Here is a 19,446-nt window from a genome sequence, read left to right on the forward strand (position 1 = left end):
TGAGTACATTTCGTATAACATGACGAAAGAGTGTTCCGTGATGGAGCTAGGCAGAAACCATCCTCATATTTCTGCGAAATTAGACGCGCGAGAGTCAGCCGTAAGCTTAACCACGCGAGAGACTAGAAGGCCCAGAGACTTCAGTTATGATTTCTGAGTTAAACAATCCGTAGTACGCGCCAGCCATTAAGATCCTTATTTTCCCCCACAAACGGCCCGCAGGATCGAGAGATGGAATTGTACGTCTTGCCACGATAAAAGCGCACGCACACGCAAGTACGTGCGTTTGCTCATCTTCACACCCGTATACACACACACACACACATGACGACCGCAGACGTACTATCCGCGCCCGTGGTATTTTCGTTCATCGAATATATACGAGAAGGAATTCCACGGCACAAAGATAAACAGCCGCTCGAGTGTTTGTTTTGTCGAGACAATTTTCTCGCTACTGACGTGACTATGGAAAGTGGCGGAAGATGCCTATATCCCGTCACCCTTTCAACGTCATCTACCCTTTTCGCTCTAGAAATTCAATGATCCTATCCAAGGACTCGTGATTTTACGAACGGCACACTTTCTGCCAGACATGTCTTTGCTGTTTGTCGTGAGGGAGAAACCCCTAAGAAGCTGTCGGTTGTCACGCGAATAGACCCAATAATATACGTGAGCTGCAGATACTTATCGGTCAATCTCGAGAGTGGTCTACGAAATTGATAGTTGAATATCCATTAAAGAAATAAACGAAGAATAACTAATCAAGAAAAAGAAAAAATAGGAAAAAAATTCAATTTTTTCACTGTTTTTTATTTACATTGATGTTAACTTTTAGAGGACAGAAATTTATGTTTGAGTATAAGATGTGTTATTATATAATAATAATTTATTATATAATTGTATTTGTTACTTCAAAATATTTCGGCAATATTTTAGCACAAGAGATTATAGTGGTTTTCTTATAAAAATATTATATTTAAATGATGTGACAAACTAAATTCAGTATATGATGAAAGACGCGTAAATATCTACACTGCGGTAAAATTTGTTAAATCCTGAACTGTACAGCCGATTCCGCGTTAAGCTAATCGCACGTTAACAGAGGAGACTCCAGAGGCTAACTTTCAGGTCCGCCGATTCCTCGTCGCGTCGGTCGGAAGGCAGAGTTTCGCAAGAAGGATACATAATTCATACGAATGCAGCGTCGAAATTGGATTCAGTTAAAGAGTCGCATTGCGCCGTAATACCCCGCGCCACGCCAATTGCGAGGCGCACAAAGCCGCGCACGATACTTCCCAAGTTGCTCGGCCACCGTTGCTGCACGTCCTTTAATTTGCAATTTGCGATCCCGAGCGCGGAGGAGTCCAAGCACGAAGGTAGCTTTACGCTACGACGTTGGCAGCTTACGGCAGAGCAGGTGCCACCTCCCCGGGGGAATTAGTTCTCTCACCGAGGACGGGGTGGACTCGATTGCCATTTCCCAAAAGTGATATCCAGTTCCGTAAGTTTCTCTCCAGCAGCAGGGCGGCCGAACTTGCCGCGTAAAGCAAGCGAGTTCCATAAAGTATTGGAGTGCCGATCGCCATACCTTCCATTTCTGCGCTGTTCCTCGCCTGAACCTTTCCATCCAAATAAGTTCGCGAAAATGGCATCGACTTCTACAGCAGCGTGCCGCTCTGAAAGAGCTCAAGGGCTCGCCCATACTTGTTTGCAAAGTATTAATGAGCTGCTCTTGTTCAAAATTCGAAGCAGAGCCCCGTGGCGTTTTGTAGTTTTATGAAATCACGGCTCTCGGTCAGAAAAACGAACTCCGTCGGTTTTAACCCATAACCACAGGTTGTTATGACGTTGGCTTGTATAAATTGACCTAATTGGATGTTGACGCGGAGTATGCAAATTGGTCGCGAGCACAAATATTGATTGTTTGTCCTAATGAAGCAGCGACGTAGAGTGGCGAAGGCATTTGAGAATAAAATCTGCGTGATATCGATAAATATACGCGCGAAAGTAGGGAAAAAATATAATTCGGATTTTTACGTAGAGAAGCATTTTAGTAAAACGTTTCTAACACGTTCTTGTGGAGAAAGTAGAATATGGAAAAATGCAATCGTAATATTATACTTGCTTCAGGAAATTCAAATATCGTTCGATATCAAACTAGCAGAAGTGGTACCGCATGGGAGGAGCAAGAACGTAGGTATCTACTTTAAGATCACACCAAGTAGATCGGAGCTCTACCAGGACAAAGTTCTAGAAACTTTTACGTAAACCAAAAGAGTTCGATTAAATATTGATGTAAATATCAGGTTGAAGTACCGCAGCTAAGCGTTGTTCCCTCAAAACAATTAGGTGGAACAAGTATCGTCCCGCGAAAGTGTTTTAACGAAGAATTCTTGGATATTACCTTACATGACTCCGCTGTGACGTTTAACAAACTTTCTTCTTAAAGGCACCACTCAGAAGTTGGACAAATTAATTTCCTCATACATGTATATACCTAAGACGTCAACGTAGCGAAATTGGCGAAATTACTCACAAGTTTTTCCACACTCATTTTACCAATACATAATTTACAAAATTTTGAATTGTGCGATGAATGGAACATTAACCTTTTTAGAGAACGCGCGGTGGTTTATTTTCAAAATCTTACTGCTTTCTCTTGAGTAAAATTGTTATAATATATTATTTCATTTGGATTTCTTACTTTAAAATATGATACTGATATTTCACTACAATAATATTCCTGTAAAAGTGAAATGAAATACGAAATCATGATATGTTGATTCCTATACAAACGGATATCTTTTCGGGCAACTTTTCAACAACGAATAAAATACAAATGTTTTCGTGTCGATGGAAAATATCGCGGTATCTTACTGCATTCAAAAGAATATTCTATCGACTGGCTGGCGACAGAACGAATCGCGTGAAACAAGGCTATTGCGAGTCCTTAGCTTCCTCTATCCTTTACTTCGCGTCTTTGCTAAACAAGTTCGTGAAAATGGTATTGACTTTCAAGAAGTTTCCCGGTGAAGCACTCGTCGGTCGTTGCCCTTAACTTGTCGCTTCTTGGGAATATTAATAAACTTCTTTCATGATAGAAAGTGCAAAGCAGTGGAAAGTACTTCGTAAAGCACCAGAACACTCTGTACATTAAAATCGTATTAATAAAATAGTGTTCCATGAATAATGTAATTGTCAACGTTATCTACCACTATCACGCAGCTATGTATCTGTTATGTCGTGGCTTTCTTTTAATATCAAAGCGGTATAAGAAATAATGCATTCGAACGAAGTATTCAAACAGAATGCCAATGTTTTTCAATTAAAAACGATTTACTTAGCCTGCGTATTTTAACTTTGCAAAAAAAAAAAAAAAATCGATAGAAACTTTCCTAAATCGATTCACAAGAATATATCGTATTTCTTTATGGAGTCCCTTCACCTTTGCGCCAGTTAGAGTTCGCAGAAATGATATCGATCTCTAATAACATTTCTGTAGAAACTCACCTGCTACTTAGTGGTCCCCTGAAATATTCATTAACCGCTGCAAAGACGTAGAATTCGCAATTCTACCGTAGCTGTAGTCGAACTATTATTAGTCGGTAATAGTCCGATAAAATAGGGATGATAAATTTGATTCTATGAAAACCAAATCGAATTTCAAGCACAATCGGCGGACGCTCATGAATTTTCATGCAGATAGCTTAAGTCGGCACGTCGATACATTGCATAATAATCGGCGTCACTGAAATTGCAGTATAAGGGTCGCAACCGCAATACCGCAGTTTGTAATATAATAATAACATTGAGTATATCAATAATTCAATTGAATATAAATCTAAAGCTTACATCCACTAATCCTCATATCAACCAAGCCGCAGTATATATATTTCCACATAATAACCGGTATTATCAATAAAATCTAATATTGAAAACGTTAATAAGCACGTCTACTTTACCACAGGGGAGCAAATTAAATTGTCAATGCAGCTTTACAAATCCAGATCGATCGACGTGTGGCGGGCTCGTAGCAATGCTATGCTATTTCGAGAACCAACCCTTCATTAACATTTAATTCATTCGGCTAGCTTCGGGTTCGGCTCGATATCTCCGGAGGATACGGCAACTACCTTAAATATCAACCCTGCACGTCGGTTATAGCGCGTCTAGTCTCGTTCGATGTCGCTCGGGGGATGAATTATCAAAATTTCCGCAATAAGTTCCGCAACCGAATGCCGGATGACCTGAGCGATAGCGTAGTATATCGGGGTACGCATAAGAAACAAGAATGCTCGCAATCCACGCACGATTCTCGATCGTTCGCTTATCGTGAAACTGTTTTATTTGTCGTCCATTTATGCGCCATTACGTAGCAGTGTTACATCCTGAATTATTGAGTCCAATATTCCGAGGATTGCTTCGGCTGACTAAATTTTTTATTGGGACGCATTGAAAAATGGCTTTCGCCGGTTTTAATTGATTTATCTGCTCGTTTGTACAAAAAGGATAATTTGCGTTTTTGTAACAAACAATTTCGCGTTGTATGCAATTTATTACGGTAAATACACAACTATCATCTATTCCGTACGAATATGGTATATTTCGGCGACGCTAGTCAGCGAAACTTCTGTTAAACCGTTCGATACGATGCGTGTTTGACGAAGTACTTTGATCAGGGATGGAAACGCGGGATTTTTATGGTGCAAAAGGTAATAAGACAAACGAAGTTACGGCCACATTTGTAGTTTATCGATACTTCGTTTCCCGCGCATGCGGACATTCCACCAGGATTGAATTATCGATACATGTCACCTGACACGTTGACTATCGGCAGGGAGGTGGCACCTCATTCTCCTCTTTTCAATAAAGCGACTTTATCGGCCAGATAAATATTATTAGCCAATAAGCACACGCTGTCATACTCGATACCTCATCGTACAGTATTTCCGTTACTCGACCTCTAAAAATCTTATAACCAAAAGTTACATCTCCTTTTTATTTTAATAAAAAAAAAAATAACGAAGTATTCTTTATTCTGATATAAAAAAAAAAATGTTTTATATATATAACGCTGTAATTTCGAAAATGTACGTGTGCCATTTTTGCAATCTTATTGTTCCATATGCCATATAAAAGCGATGCTACATTCGCCACAAAAAAATAAAATACGATGTCATTATTCAGAAATTGAGATCTGGGCTATGTAAACGTGCAGGGCCCGTCCATGTTACATTTCATCGGCGAGATACAGAGAAAGCGGGAGAAAGAGCAAGCGGAGTTACATGAATAAAATGCCAGGAATGAAAAATAAAACGGAGGCGAGTGACCCACATGACTGTCGCGCATACGTGTAAACACGGCGCGCCGGCATGGCACTCATGCGAAAGGGAACGACTTATTCCCTGAAAGCCTCGCCCAACGACAGTTCGGATGTGTGCAACCCCCGTTGGAGAAATCCTTGTTTTTTTTATTTTTCTTTTTTTTTTCGTCCATCCCCTTCCGCCCCCGCTTCCACCATTCGCTGTGCCTCGCGATCCGGCGTCCCGCGCGTGCTAAGAAAAGGGCGAGAAAATAGGTCCCGCACTCCTCCAGAGTGCCATTCAGTGCTGTAATTTATTCCAGTTTCATGAATCCCCTTTTGCAACTCCCCCCTCGCCGCCCCTCGCCGTCCCGCGCGTCCCGTCGTCCTTTTCACTTCTGCCGTTCTTTATCAGAGACTGCTCTCCGCGCCCGTTAATCCGAGTTACCTCCCTTTCTCGGCTTTTCTTTCTACACCGTCTATAACCAACCCCCATCGTCCTTCACCCTTCGTCGTAAACGCTGCCTTGCGCGTGCTCTCTAATTTATCTTGTCAAGCTTTCATTTCGTCCATTACGGACTTCTTTCAAGCTGTGCGAGTACTTGTTGCACAGGTACGATTGATATTATGAATTCCGCGTTACTCTCTTAAAAAGTATGCCGCGCCGAGGAGAAGTAGATGCGCCAGGATCCTTTAGCGCAAAATATCGTTGTCGTCGTCGCGGGGAGTCGACAGGAGGCGGCGAGAGTCAAGTTTGACGATCTCTTTCTTAGGTCTCTTAGCGAGCGTGTAAATCTGAATCGAGATATTCCGGCACCAGCCGGTACACCGTGCAATAACTCTCGGCTTCGTAATATCGAGCGTGGCGGCGCGCGGCACTCTCTATACGCGCCACCCGGGGAGAATAATATTGAAATCACACGGGGTTGCACGTCGTCGTCATCGCCGTCGGGGTCGTCGCCGTCGGTAGTCGTCGCCGCCGCAAGTAGGCCAGCAGCTCGAAATAGAAACCGTCAACTGGGGCAGTCAATGCCGCCCAACGTAAGACACCATTCGTCTCGCACGTTCGCGACTTTTCCGCACCGACTTTTCCATACACACACGTACTCTCTCTCTCTCGAGGGAGAAGGATTGCCGCCTGTCAAACGCGGGATATCGCCACGTTGCTCTGTGTGCCAAACGCGGCGATCTACGTCTCCAAAAGCGATTTTCCGCTGCAGCGACGAATGTCCGTCGGTGACGGCGGGATTTATGCGGGACCAAGACTTACGATTCCGTCGACTGCCGTTCCACGCTAGTGGTTTACGTGCTTCGCAAACCGCATTCAGCGTGATCGTCGTTATCGTGGAGCCCTTTGCGAATCGATCGCAAGACACGATCTAATCAATTCACGTCACTGGAACTTCGTTAGTGACGGTAAAATTTTGCTGCGCTGAGTTTTCAGTTTTCTTTTCGGAAATTTTATCTCTATAACTTCACTGATGATATACTACAAATCCAAGTGTATAATATTTCATGTATGTGTGATTTACTCTTTCTCACATTTCAACGAAGAAACAGTTTTAGTTTATTTTAATATATAGATCTCTCAGTATAACGTAGAAAGGAGAATAGTTTTTACTTTTAATATTTATTGTTTACTGTGGGTTCAATATGATGTGACTTCATGATTGATCTTTATCTTTATTTATATTATATTTTGTTATCGACTCTTTCCAACGTTTTAATTATTAAGAATTTCATGTATTCAATGTATTTTTCCAAACTATTAATTTATTTTAAATTGTAATTTACTTGAAAAACACTTACAATTAGTAACTAAAACATTTCATGTATTTTATATTATTAAATAAGTTTTAATCCCTTTTTTTGACGGGTAAAAAAGAAGTTTTATTCTTATCTTTGACCCAATTAATCGTTTGATGTTTCTACCAATTTTATTATATTTGCGTTGCAATTCTGAGCTCCGAAGACCGATATTATTGTATGTAATTTAATTTTTCAAAGATAACACTATATTGTATGTTTAAATGTGTAAATTTACTTTTGTATGCAGTATAGTAAGTTACATTTACAAGGAAGACTAAATCATTTATGCATATGAACTCACTTATATGACACACTTGACGCAATATGCAGTGTAGCTATCAATCAAATCCAAGATCATTGAGTCTTGTTACGTCATAATCGTTGCAATTTTGTCGTTAACTACCGCACGTGACGAATACCGTCATGTGAAACCGAATGTTTCGACAAATCACGACTCATGATTGAAGATCTAATTAAATCTATGTGCCTACCTCTCTGTATGAAATATCGCGTGCGCACAAGCATAAGAGGGTAGGAGGATGGCGATTTTATTTCGTTGGATCTCTCGCGCATCGTTGTACGGATTAAATGTCTTGAAGCGAATGCATTAATACGAGCGATAACGCAGCGGATTTTAATGCAGCCGTTTACATGGGCCGTTTTAGCTCCGGAGGCTCGCTCAAATATACGTGCTTACTAGCAGTTTTAGCATCCGGCTTAACAGGACGTAATTTTCCGCAACGGCGACGTAATGAGGCGTATATAAAACGACACTAACCCCGTACGCTCATCATATCGTTCGTATATTCCCTTTATGATGAGGCGACATCGCTAAACTCATACTGCTAAAAATAAACGGTAATGCGCGGTCCCCTCGTAACCTAAATTGTGATTAAGACTCGAAGGAAATATTTAGAGTATAACGCTTTCAGCTTTAGTGATTGCCTAATTCTCATTTCTATCAGATGTAGATTAACTTCAATCTCGGTCAACTTACTCTTTATTTTTTCTAGTTCTAAGAATTAGAAAAAATAAAGTTGAACTCTCTAAAACTTTTAAAGTGACTTTCACTCAGAAGAGTGAAATCTCACTCTTACAAATTGAACCGTGAGTCAATTTTCACTCTTTAAAGTGAGATTTCACTCCAAAGAATTTAGAGAATAAATTAAAGTTAATCTGTATATTAGTGGAAACAGGCATAAAACGACGTTATTAATATATGAAATTTATATTTTCGTTGTAGTTATGGATATTGCTAAGCAATTTATCTGCATGGCTAAAATCTTATAAAACTTTAGAAATAAAATACTCGTAATATATCATGCTTTATTTCTGTGTACTAATCTCTTTGTGTGTTCAAAAATATAAACATTTTGCACATATCCATCCTTTGAGAAGTGCCGATGATCACCAACATTCAAATATAAATAATCCAATAATACATGTGCGTAACATTCATATATTGTAACTTTCAACGATTATTGGACGCTCATCATATTTTCATTAACGTAACTTACTTAATGTCTCTTGAAAATTAAAAGCACGATTGCACTGTCTGCTCTATCTCTTATCGCACCTCGGGTGCGCTCACTTGCAAAAGCGAACAATTGTTCCTGCACATTCTTGCACCTTTTCTGCTATCTTTCAGAAGCACTGTGAATCTCTATTCTCGTTACAATACGTAAATAATATATCGCGGAAACTTCTAATTATTTCCTCAAAGTTGAACTTCGACACTTCGAATTACTACTCATCGTTATTCTTCCGCATTTTCCATTTCTACGAAAAAAAAGTGCACGAGTATCTGAAGCGATTAATGCATGCACATCTGGCATGTATCGAGTGTATGCAGAAACCATTCGATCTTTTACGACGTCATCCATACCCAATCATATCGAAACATTTTTTAAAAATGCGCGGACATGTGGAGACGTCGTGATCGCCTGTTGTTCTCATGTCACGTCTTGCCTCCCTTGCGTGAGGAGCAAGCGATCCCCAGGCGTTCGAGGATAACGCCCGTGGATCGTTTTACTCGTCAGACATGCTGCATCCTTTGTCTCATCATTTATCATCTCATGATTCACGGCCGGTGCGAGTGAGTAACGAGGTTTAGTCGCGTATAGAGGAAAGAGGCTCCTGAATAATAGAGCACATCCTGACCCGCCCCGTTAGCGGTATTAAAACTTCATTTCGGTCACCTTGCAAAAATGATGAAATCGTTAGAAAAGATTTCTCGGAAATCTGCCGAGATAAAAGTTCTACAGCATACCTATAACGCGAATATGATCTGAAATATTGTCAAGCAAGTGTCCGATATGAGTTATTAAATTCCCTGCTAATGAATTAATCTCACATTTGATTTAAAATAAAATTGGACAAATGCTCGCATCGGCTTTATACTCGTTCATTACGATCCCTCGTTTATGTTGAGTGTTGGTGTTGGTGCAAGGGGCAGGAGACACCGATATACATATGGTACGAGTCGTACCCGACCCACAGTGGCGAAGGATACGAGGGTCGTGTCTCGAGGGTGAGCGAGAATTCACCGTACGGCCAGGCGAGCCTCAATCTGACGAATATCCGCGAGAGCGATCAAGGATGGTACAAGTGCAAGGTCGTCTTCCTCAACAGGTCGCCCAACAGTCACAAGAACGGTACCTGGTTTCATCTAGACGTCCACGGTAAGTAATCTCACGAATTCTCACGTGTTTTTTCTAGCTCAAACGGTTACAAATGCAACTTGCGACAGCAAGTGTCTTTACTATTCGGGATTAACATGAAACGCGGGACGACGCAATCTTTTCTTCTTAGGCGACACATTTGAGTTCGCATCGCTGTGAAAGGAGCAGTGGAAAGTACAAATGTTACAAAAAGTACAAAGTTGCTTTCGAGTTATATGGAACTTGATGAAAAAAAGAACTTGGTATTCACGTAAAGTTGTCTACTAGTAATAAAAGTTATATCCGCTATGTGCTAAACGCGCTCTTAGCCGGAGCTTTTATGTCCAGCTTATATAACATGAAATTACGTTATTTCTGCTTCGAATAGCCTCGTTAATATCACTTTGAACTTAAGAAGATTTTACGACTTCGGCTAATGCAGTTTTATAACACTTGCAGGAAGTTAACCGCGTAAGTTAGGGCCACGTTTGAATAATTCGGTAAATTTGCAAGTTTTCATAATTTCGTTGGAAAAGAGAAGTACATATATAATATACGAAAAATGTACCTTCAAGCATTTTGTATAATTATTATATATTATTTTATTATTACATTAATCTTAACAATATTTTACCAACGTTGTTAATATTTTTAACAAAATTAATAATATGAGTTACGTATGTTTCTCTGTTTCATTTATTACTAATAATAATTTTATTAAAATAAATTAAATTAATAATATTTGTGATTCAAGAATAAATCCAATACAAGTAAAATACCTATATATGAGGTTCCGCGGTTGGTGGTGCGTAAATTATATGTATTCATAATGTGATATAATTCGCAACTAATTAGGACGTACTTATCAAATGAAATTAAAGTAAATGTAAACATTTCAACTCCAAATTTGAGTCAGTGGGGAAGTCAAGTACAAACTACCAATCATTCATACCTGACTTCCACTCTGAAGAGGACTTTAATCCAAAGTCGAGAAATGCTCGCATTTACTTTCACTTTGTTCGATAAGTACATCCTAATTAGTTGCAAATTGTATCTTATCGTGTTATAGATATATATAATTTATGCACTAACAACCGCGGAGACTCACGTAGGTATTTTATTTACCTTTCTGGATTTATATTTTTGAAATCACAAATATGCGCTGTATCAATTTATTTTAATAAAATCAGTAATAAATGAAACACAGAAAAACATATATTGGGTATTTTATTACTTGTTTGTCGAACATAAAATTCTCTAAATTTATTTACCTACATTCACAAATAAGAAATACGTGTATATGTTAACGCTTGATAATGAAAATTGATCTCGTCGAGAAATACGCATCGATCGGGGGAAAGAAATGCGCGTTCGCGCATTGTTGGAGACACATGAAATTCCGGAATATCCTCCTTTTGCACTTGGTTAAACACATCAACTAGTATAGTATATGAAAATATTCCTCTTTCTGTCGCTCGCGCGTTCCTTCTCATCTCAGCCGCATCTTCCGAGCTTACCTCGTCGACGTGACTTCCTGTCGGAAGAAGGAAAGCACGCGGATCATAAAAGACGCTTCAGAAAGACGCCGCCACCGCCGCGCGCTGCTGCTGCTGCTGCTGCTGCTGGTTCTCCGATGCATCTCGATGCGAATTGTACATTCAGCAAACACTGTACAACCACGCCCCGTCGTGCTCCCGTTCCCGAAGTTCCGTGCGTCGTGGAAGAAGTTATGTTTCTTGCTTGCTCAGCGCGCAGCTCGAACTTACATCTTCTTCCGGAGTTCTTCGCCGTGTCCTTCATCGCTTCGACGAAGTCTCCCGAGAGACGGCGTGCCTGCTTACGGCGAATAAAATGGAAAGGAGGATTGCAAAAAGATTGTGTTACTGGACGGGAAATGAGAGAGAGAGAGAGAGAGAGAGAGAGAGGAGGGGACAAGGAGGGGAGAAGAAAAATGAAGAAAAATGAAGAAAAATGAAGAAAAACGATGAGAGAAAGGAGGAAGAAACTTATTGCCGCGTTTTGCTCTGCTATAAACGACGACGAAGGGCCGGAGGGAAGAGGAACATTTAGATGGCTTGGAGAGGATGTGTCGCGCGTTGTTCTATTTTCTCCTCGTCACACCTCATCCACCCTTTTCCCCGTCAGTCCGCTCCGTTTATTCCCAATTTCTCCGTTGTTCTCTGTCACCCTCAACAATAACAACAACGAAGGCGACGACGATAGACGGCGGCAATGACGATAGACCCGCAAACCGCATCAAAGGGAAAAATTACTCGGGGCACCCAGAAGACGCTTAAGATTCTTTTATACTTTGTAGTCGGCTCCATTCGGTCGCTTGCTCGCGTTAAAGTCATAAACCGTCGTATCCCATCGCGTCACCTCACTCCTTTTTCTTTTTCCGCTTTCCCCATCTCCGCTACTGTATCTTCCGAAGCGTCGCTCTCGAAATTAAAATTCTTCGTCTACGAATAACGACGAACGCAAGCAGACGGCGTATAGCAGAGCGCAATATCCCGGAAAAACAGAAAACAGAGAGAGAGAGAGAGAGAGAGAGGGGGGGAGCAGCCCCGAATAGCAATTCGAAAGAAATTCTACGTGAAGCTTCTGCAGAAATATTTACTTGAGCCCTTTCCGATTCTACGGGATTTCTTGCGCGTACGTCATTAAAATTTTTCCAACGGAACAATTCTGTCTTTGGGGAAGAACGGGAATATCGCTCAGAGGATGGTTTTCGTAACCATCACGCTGTGGGAAAATTTGCATTATTTCAATCACCCGTTTTTCCTCGTTTTCCATTCTCGACCGCGCTCCCGTTTTCCCTCGTCCGAAATTGTCGATCCTATATATACACGGTACGTCTTAAGACGAGAGAAAACAGTCTACTCTTTGCGTCACCGTTCGGTCGCGGGAGCGATGGGCAGCGACGAACCATTGTGATTTCTCCAGGATGAAAAGAGAACGGGCGATAAAAACGCGGACGGAACTTCTCGAGGAACATTTTCTAAACGTCCACCTCCTCTCCTCGGACTTGATTGTTCTTCTAACGTCATTTACCCGCGGCCATTTTCTGTCGTGAAAGTGCCAAGCGTCGTCCTCACTTACAAAAAGATAAACGGCTTACATTTTTTTTGCGAAGCTTCGTTCTGTGAGAACTGCGTTACTGGGTCGTAAAAATAATCGAGAATGCGGATGATGATTTTACTCGAGTTATATAGAGATCAGTCGGTTTGCACGGCGCTCTGTAGAGTTCACATTGTAATCATACAACGTAATAAGATATAGTTGTGTTGAATCATATCTAATCACTTGAAATTCGCCTCTATTGTTCACAGCGCCACCCAGATTCAGCATAACGCCGGATGATATGATATATGTGAATCTGGGCGATGCGATAATACTCAACTGCCAGGCTGAGGGTACCCCGACGCCAGAGATCCTTTGGTACAAGGACGCGAATCCGGTTGAGCCCAACGGCCGAGACGTCGGGATATTCAACGACGGCACGGAGCTCAGGCTCTCGACGATCAAGAACGACGACATCGGCGATTACACCTGCATCGCCAGGAACGGGGAGGGCCAGATTAGCCATACCGCGCGCGTCATCATCGCCGGTGAGACTTTTCATTCAGCTTTTGTTGGAATGTTAGGGAAAATCTTAGTCGCGCGCGCGGGACTGCAATTTCGTCACGAAGTTGAGCAATAAATTATCCGTTCGGGAGCAGCGAAAGACACGATTACGTTCGACAGCAACCGAGCCTTATCGAGTGTGAGAGATAAAACTTTTTTAATTTAAGTCTTACTGTCATTCAGAAATATATTTGCCCAGCGAAGATCTGTGGAAATAGAGCGCCAGGCACAAGGATGGGTATATTGCGAGATTATAAAAATTTCCATGTCTTTAAATCAAGTTTAAACTTATCATGATAAAATCGTAATGTAATAAATAAATTTGCATGTTTATCCATGTATACGCTTCGGTAATAATAATCTCCTCTTCATTATATTTTTAATTTCTTGAAAATATTTCCGTCTCTCGGAAGTCACGTATTCGACGCATTCTCGTTTGGAAGATCTCTAATTTCTGAAAAATCCCTCTTAAAATTCCCAACGTGATTTTATCAATGCGAGTCACGAGTGGCGTCTATCCCGCGGTTTTGCCGCGGCGAATAACAATTGCTTTTTTTCCGTCGGCCCGGCTAATATCTCGCAGAAAATGTTAGCGTGCGCGCTGTTAAGTATTACTGGCTGACAGCAGCGTGTTACCAGCCACTGCAGTGCGGCCGCTTAATCCACTCGGTCCGGCAGCTGCGACAAAAACCATCATAGCGGCTTTCGTTTTTCGTTTTAGAGTCTCGTGTTAAACGAGCGAGTATACCGCAATATCGCGCATGGGGGGGTGTGATGATTGGAATAATTATCCCTTAATACACACGATTGGATCGTATCCTACATATTTTTTTTTCTTTGAAATACTACACTGAACCAAAACTGTACGTAAATACAATAAAATATTCCTTTAATTAATAAAAATTGGTCCAATGAACTCTTAAATTACAAAACTATTACTAGAATTATGCAACAATGAATATATATAATTATATAAATGAATTCAATTATTGTATGAATGAATAAATTGGACATTAATTAATGTAAATAACATTAATAAGTCGAACATTGATTAATAATGATCATTCATTGGACCAAAATTTTTTTCAGTGTAGGAGCATTTGGTTAAACAATAAATTCTGTCATTTCCTTTTTTTTTTAAATATATAATTTTATAAATTATTTTCTGAAGATGTTAAAGTATACAGATGTGAAAAATACTTAATAATTGTTTTAGACCTTTAAAAGTAGTAAAAATTAACTTTGGGACACGAATGATCCATCGTGTGTAGTAAAGGACAGGAATATCATTTGTCTGTACCAAGAATTAAACAATCGTGGCGTTTACTTATCTCGATTGATCTTAGAAATATCTTAATCGATCGCTTGTCCGTCATAACCGTCAATTTTATCGCTACGTGAATGCTTACCGATTCAGAAAGATAGGACCACGTCTGTAGATTGTCAGTCTATTAAATACTTGTTTTGTTCTGGCAATTAAATGCCTATTTTTCATAGCCATAAGTTAGATACGTAATTAAAATATAATTAAGGAATATTTCATAAAAGTTTCGCCTCTATCCGGCGAAGGAAACGGGTGGAACTCGGGGGCACCTAGGTATATAACGGCAGTAAACTAATTAAAGAAGAAGATACTTTGTACCGAAGCTAATAAGAAAGCGAGTTTTTTTTTTAACTTTTTTCTTTTATCGAACATAAATATAAAGTCGATTGATTAGTTTGCCGACAACGAGAAGCTGCGGCATACTTTCTTCTTAAAACTAATTTAATATGGAACGCGTGGTGTATGTATATATTTATATAAGTATGTGTATAAGTACATATATATATATATATACTATATGTTTATATATAGTAAGCGCGCTTTAATATACTTCCGAAAATTGCCTCGACATGGCAGCGCGATTAATTATCCGCGATCGGCACCCGAAGAGAATAATGCAAAATACGGCTGCCTGCCAGACCGATAATTAATAAACAGCAAACTGCCGTAGTAATTATCGAACGCGCCGTTATCAGAAACAGATATCCCTCGGTAATCAGCGATCAGCTGAACACCGGTAATGCAATTCCAATAACCTGCATGCTAGAAAATATCTTAAACCAAACGCGGTTGGTTCTCTCTCCGCTAGTTTTGTTATTTATCGATCGGTTTGTAAGCTGTTCTCTTTCTCTCAACATACACACAAACTCACTCGCTCTCCTACTTCAATTTTGCTCGATGCGCAATCGAAAACGAATTCTCACGGGCAGGTAGCTCTCCAGTCGATCGCATCTTCACGATACATACGATAAATTTGACGTACTCCACGCAAGCTTCAAACGGAATAACAAACGGCCCTCTCACAAACGATTTCGCAAAAGTTTTCATAGTCATCCCATGGGAGATACGTCGAGATCTGAAATATCATGGCGAGTCCAGCGTCACCTTTGATTTTCAAGTATCAAAATACTCGTAAAACTGACCGGTCTGCGATTTTGAACAGCATGCTTACAGCTTCCATTAATTACAATCACTTCGATGCCAAGTGCCTACAAGATACGATAAGTCTGATAAATAAGTCTTTGCTTCCAACAAGCTAATGCGCATGAAACGAAACAATTAAAGATTTACGCGTAGATCTTATTATCTCCGGTTTAATTAACTCGATCCATCGTCCTTCTCGTTCCCTTTGCAAGTGCTTCGTTCTTGACGTCCATTATGAAGAGGGTTTTCACCGTGCGGCATGATGTAATTTAATCGAAAAGAGTACACAATAATCCCGGTTTAATTTGCGCTTAATTAGGTCTTTATCCGTAACATCCGTAATATATAGTCTTGTAAACAGTGGATTTCTTTGAACACTAAAGAAGTATCTACCAAGCGGTCATTATTGACCATTTTTATTTTTAGATTAATATTATATCGTTTGCATAAAAGGTAGGATGAAATTTTTCGATTCTCTTCAGTAATTAAATCCTTTATACTGATAAAATATTTGGTTTTTTCTTATTTTCTTAATTTTCATAATAATTTATTTGCTCGGTCCTTCAATGTTAAAGACATTAAAAGAGCAATGATAACCCATTCCTTTGAGTTAAATATGATATTTTATTATTTTTAATTTTTATGTACGTTAAAATGTAAATAAATATATTCCTGGTTAATTTTAAAGTAAACATTGTCCATGTTAACATACGATTTAATAAATAATAAATTAAATTTTTGAGTAAAATTTAATACATTTTCATGAATTAAATTGTTTAAAATAACATTAATACAAACAAGCTCGTGTTACTAATAACAATTAATGTAACAAGTAAGACCAAGAATTTAAAACCAGCAAAATTTTATTTAAAAAAATATGTACTGTTTTTTAAACCAACACACATGAACAAAATTAATATCGAAAAACCGAGCATTACGGGTAGTACAGAACCCTTTATCAGTAATATAAAATAATTATTACAAATCATTCAAACAATAATTTCACATAATAAAATATGAAGGCAAATATTGTACATAACTTACCCATCTCAAATTACGAGCCAAGAGAACATATCCATGCTAATTAGAACACATACATTATTTTAGTCAAATTAATGATATATTAGAGCTGTGGCGAGATCTATAGAAACGATTAAAAATAATTTATTGGATAAAATAATATATTAGAGATATAATTCAACATTATGGATTTAACAGGGTTTTTTATCGAGTAAGTAATATTTCTAGTGTTCAAAAAATGGTACCTGACACCGCGTGTGATTTAGATTCTCTATATAACGTATAACGAAGAGTTTATAATATGAGAGAGAGAGGAAGATATATATGAGAGGAAAAGAGAGACTTCCACTCTCGCAGTTTCATCGATGATCTCTTTTCCTCATATCCGATGGATGACTCAGATAATCATGTATGCGGACAGGTGTTTGTCGTTTTACGTCATAGCTTCGCGATCAAGCTCAGAAAAAGATAAGGGAAGTCGCAATCTCGTCTCCGTGCATGATCGTACGACCGTTTCAACGTCCGTTTCTCCCTGGAGAACGAAAACGTTTACCCGTGATCGAAGGCGCGGGAATGCTGATGCATCCATAAAGCGCAGACACGGCATACGGGATATATACTGCAGCGTTTCTCCCCCGTAAATTTTACGAGCCGATACATTTACTCATATCGATACGTTCAGCTCTCCGTGATAAAACTCGCGTTAGGCAAAGTGGTTACAGCGAGCTATCGGGCGTCGCTCGTTCCGCCGACCAATTAAGGCTATTCCCATGCCGGAGAAGGGAGGGAGGGTTAAAAGGCGATTTGTCTTGTTTTTCCAACAGCCAACAGCCACTTTTCGCCTCCGAACCGCCTTCTTGTTCCATTTCGCTTTTCCTCCATCCCCTTTTTTCCAACGCGCCATCGCGCCATCGTCCGTTCTTGCCCCGCAACCACTGCAAATTTGTAAGCCGCGCCAACGGCAAGCCATCGCCGCGTTAGGACATCCGTCTTCATCATCGTATTGTCTTACCGTCTCGCGCGCCTTTTGTTTTCACGCTCGTTCACAGGCTCGGCAGCGAGATGGTTATTTAATGGATTGAGAAATGGCGCGGATGTCGCTGGCTAGACACGACGGCAAGATCGTAAAATTTGCCCGCGCGCGGAGAATAAAATTAGATGAATGCTCTCATACTGTAGAAACCATATAGCGATGAACCATTAAAAGATGAACAATATGAGAACAAACTGTACATCAAATTACATTTCTTCTATGCATTTTTTATTTCATTCGCGACAAATATTTAAGTGTACATATAACAAATGTCTCGTATATACAGGGTGTTCGAAAAATCGCCCGCAATACTTCAGGAAGTGATTCGGGACTCAAAAAGAAGGGAAAAAAGCTATGTGAACATAGATCCGCAAATAGGTCGTTTCCGAGTTATAACCACTTTTACGTTAAAAAATTAAAGTTTATTTTTTATATTTACATTCATAATTTATTTTTCATAGTGTTTTAACATAAATAACTACATGTTTTATATTTTTTAATTTTTGGATATTTGTAAATACGATTACTGCATCATTTTTAGAATTAACGATAAACATAGACAAGTATATTTAAATATAATAGAAATTAATTAAAATATTCATAAATGATCACCCTCACCATGAAGGCAGGCCCTTATTCTTCTATCAAAGGAATTCCAAACTGTTTGAAAAACACTCGGGTCCCTCCTTATTTCTTCGAATCCATGAATTATTCTTTGTCTTAAAATTTAAAAACAAAACATGTAGTTATTTATGTTAAAACACTATGAAATAAATTATGTAATTGTAATTATGAAAAATAAATTTCAACTTTTTAATATAAAACTCGGAAACGACTTATTTGCGGACCTATGTTCATATAGCTATTATTCTTTCTTTTGAGTCATTTCCCGAAGTATTGCGAACGATTTTCCGCAAGTATTTCTGGACACCCTGTATATGTAATCCAATTTTCTGTGTAAAAATAACACGTTTAAATGTGTAAATCTATTATATTTTTCTAGTACTATATTTTCACACCGAAAGCTAAATCATACAGGAAAAACACTTATTACAAATATTTGGATTTGCACGCAGTGTTTTGAGACGTATTCATTTCAGAATTATTGAAACGTCGATAAAAATACTATAAATTAAAGCAAAAAAACGCGCAAAACTACACGTAGACAATGAAAAAATTTTATTTATTATCTTTTTCATTCTAGAAAAAGGTGGGACACGTGTATCTTCGTATGATACATAATAAGTGCATTTCGCCAAGTTAAACGAAGTAGAGCGTTTAAAAGAGGACGAGAGAGTACGCCGGAAAGTAAACATTACAAAAATAAATCATTCTAAAATTTATTCTGCATCTCGACTACTGCTCCATTTGCTGAACTACCCTTCACGCTCGTATCCTTTGCGCTTCTCGCGGTACCACGTATTTGCAATGTGCAACGTGATGTAGCGCGACGCTACACCATCATAGCTGCGTACTTGGCATGAGAGAGTGCCCTTCTTCCTTTCTCTCCCTCTCTCTCTCTCTCTCT

At 39.3% G+C, this 19,446-nt stretch overlaps 1 protein-coding gene across 5 annotated transcripts in view; it reads left to right on the top strand.

Moving 5' to 3' along the window:
- LOC108783021 (protein turtle) overlaps positions 1–19,446 on the top strand; it is a 70,794-nt gene that overhangs the window by 25,757 nt on the left and 25,591 nt on the right. For 3 of the 5 annotated variants that reach the window (XM_018551443.1, XM_018551439.1, XM_018551441.1), the window contains exons 3-4: positions 9,561–9,792; positions 13,104–13,382. In XM_018551443.1, the coding sequence (XP_018406945.1) occupies positions 9,561–9,792; positions 13,104–13,382 (511 nt within the window). Of the gene's footprint in view, positions 1–9,526; positions 9,793–13,103; positions 13,383–19,446 lie in introns of those variants that run through there. The other 2 variants (XM_018551440.1, XM_018551442.1) reach the window with 2 other exon arrangements.

Source organism: Cyphomyrmex costatus, unplaced genomic scaffold, assembly GCF_001594065.2.
Source record: "Cyphomyrmex costatus isolate MS0001 unplaced genomic scaffold, Ccosl1.0 scaffold14, whole genome shotgun sequence".
Taxonomy (NCBI): domain Eukaryota; kingdom Metazoa; phylum Arthropoda; class Insecta; order Hymenoptera; family Formicidae; genus Cyphomyrmex; species Cyphomyrmex costatus.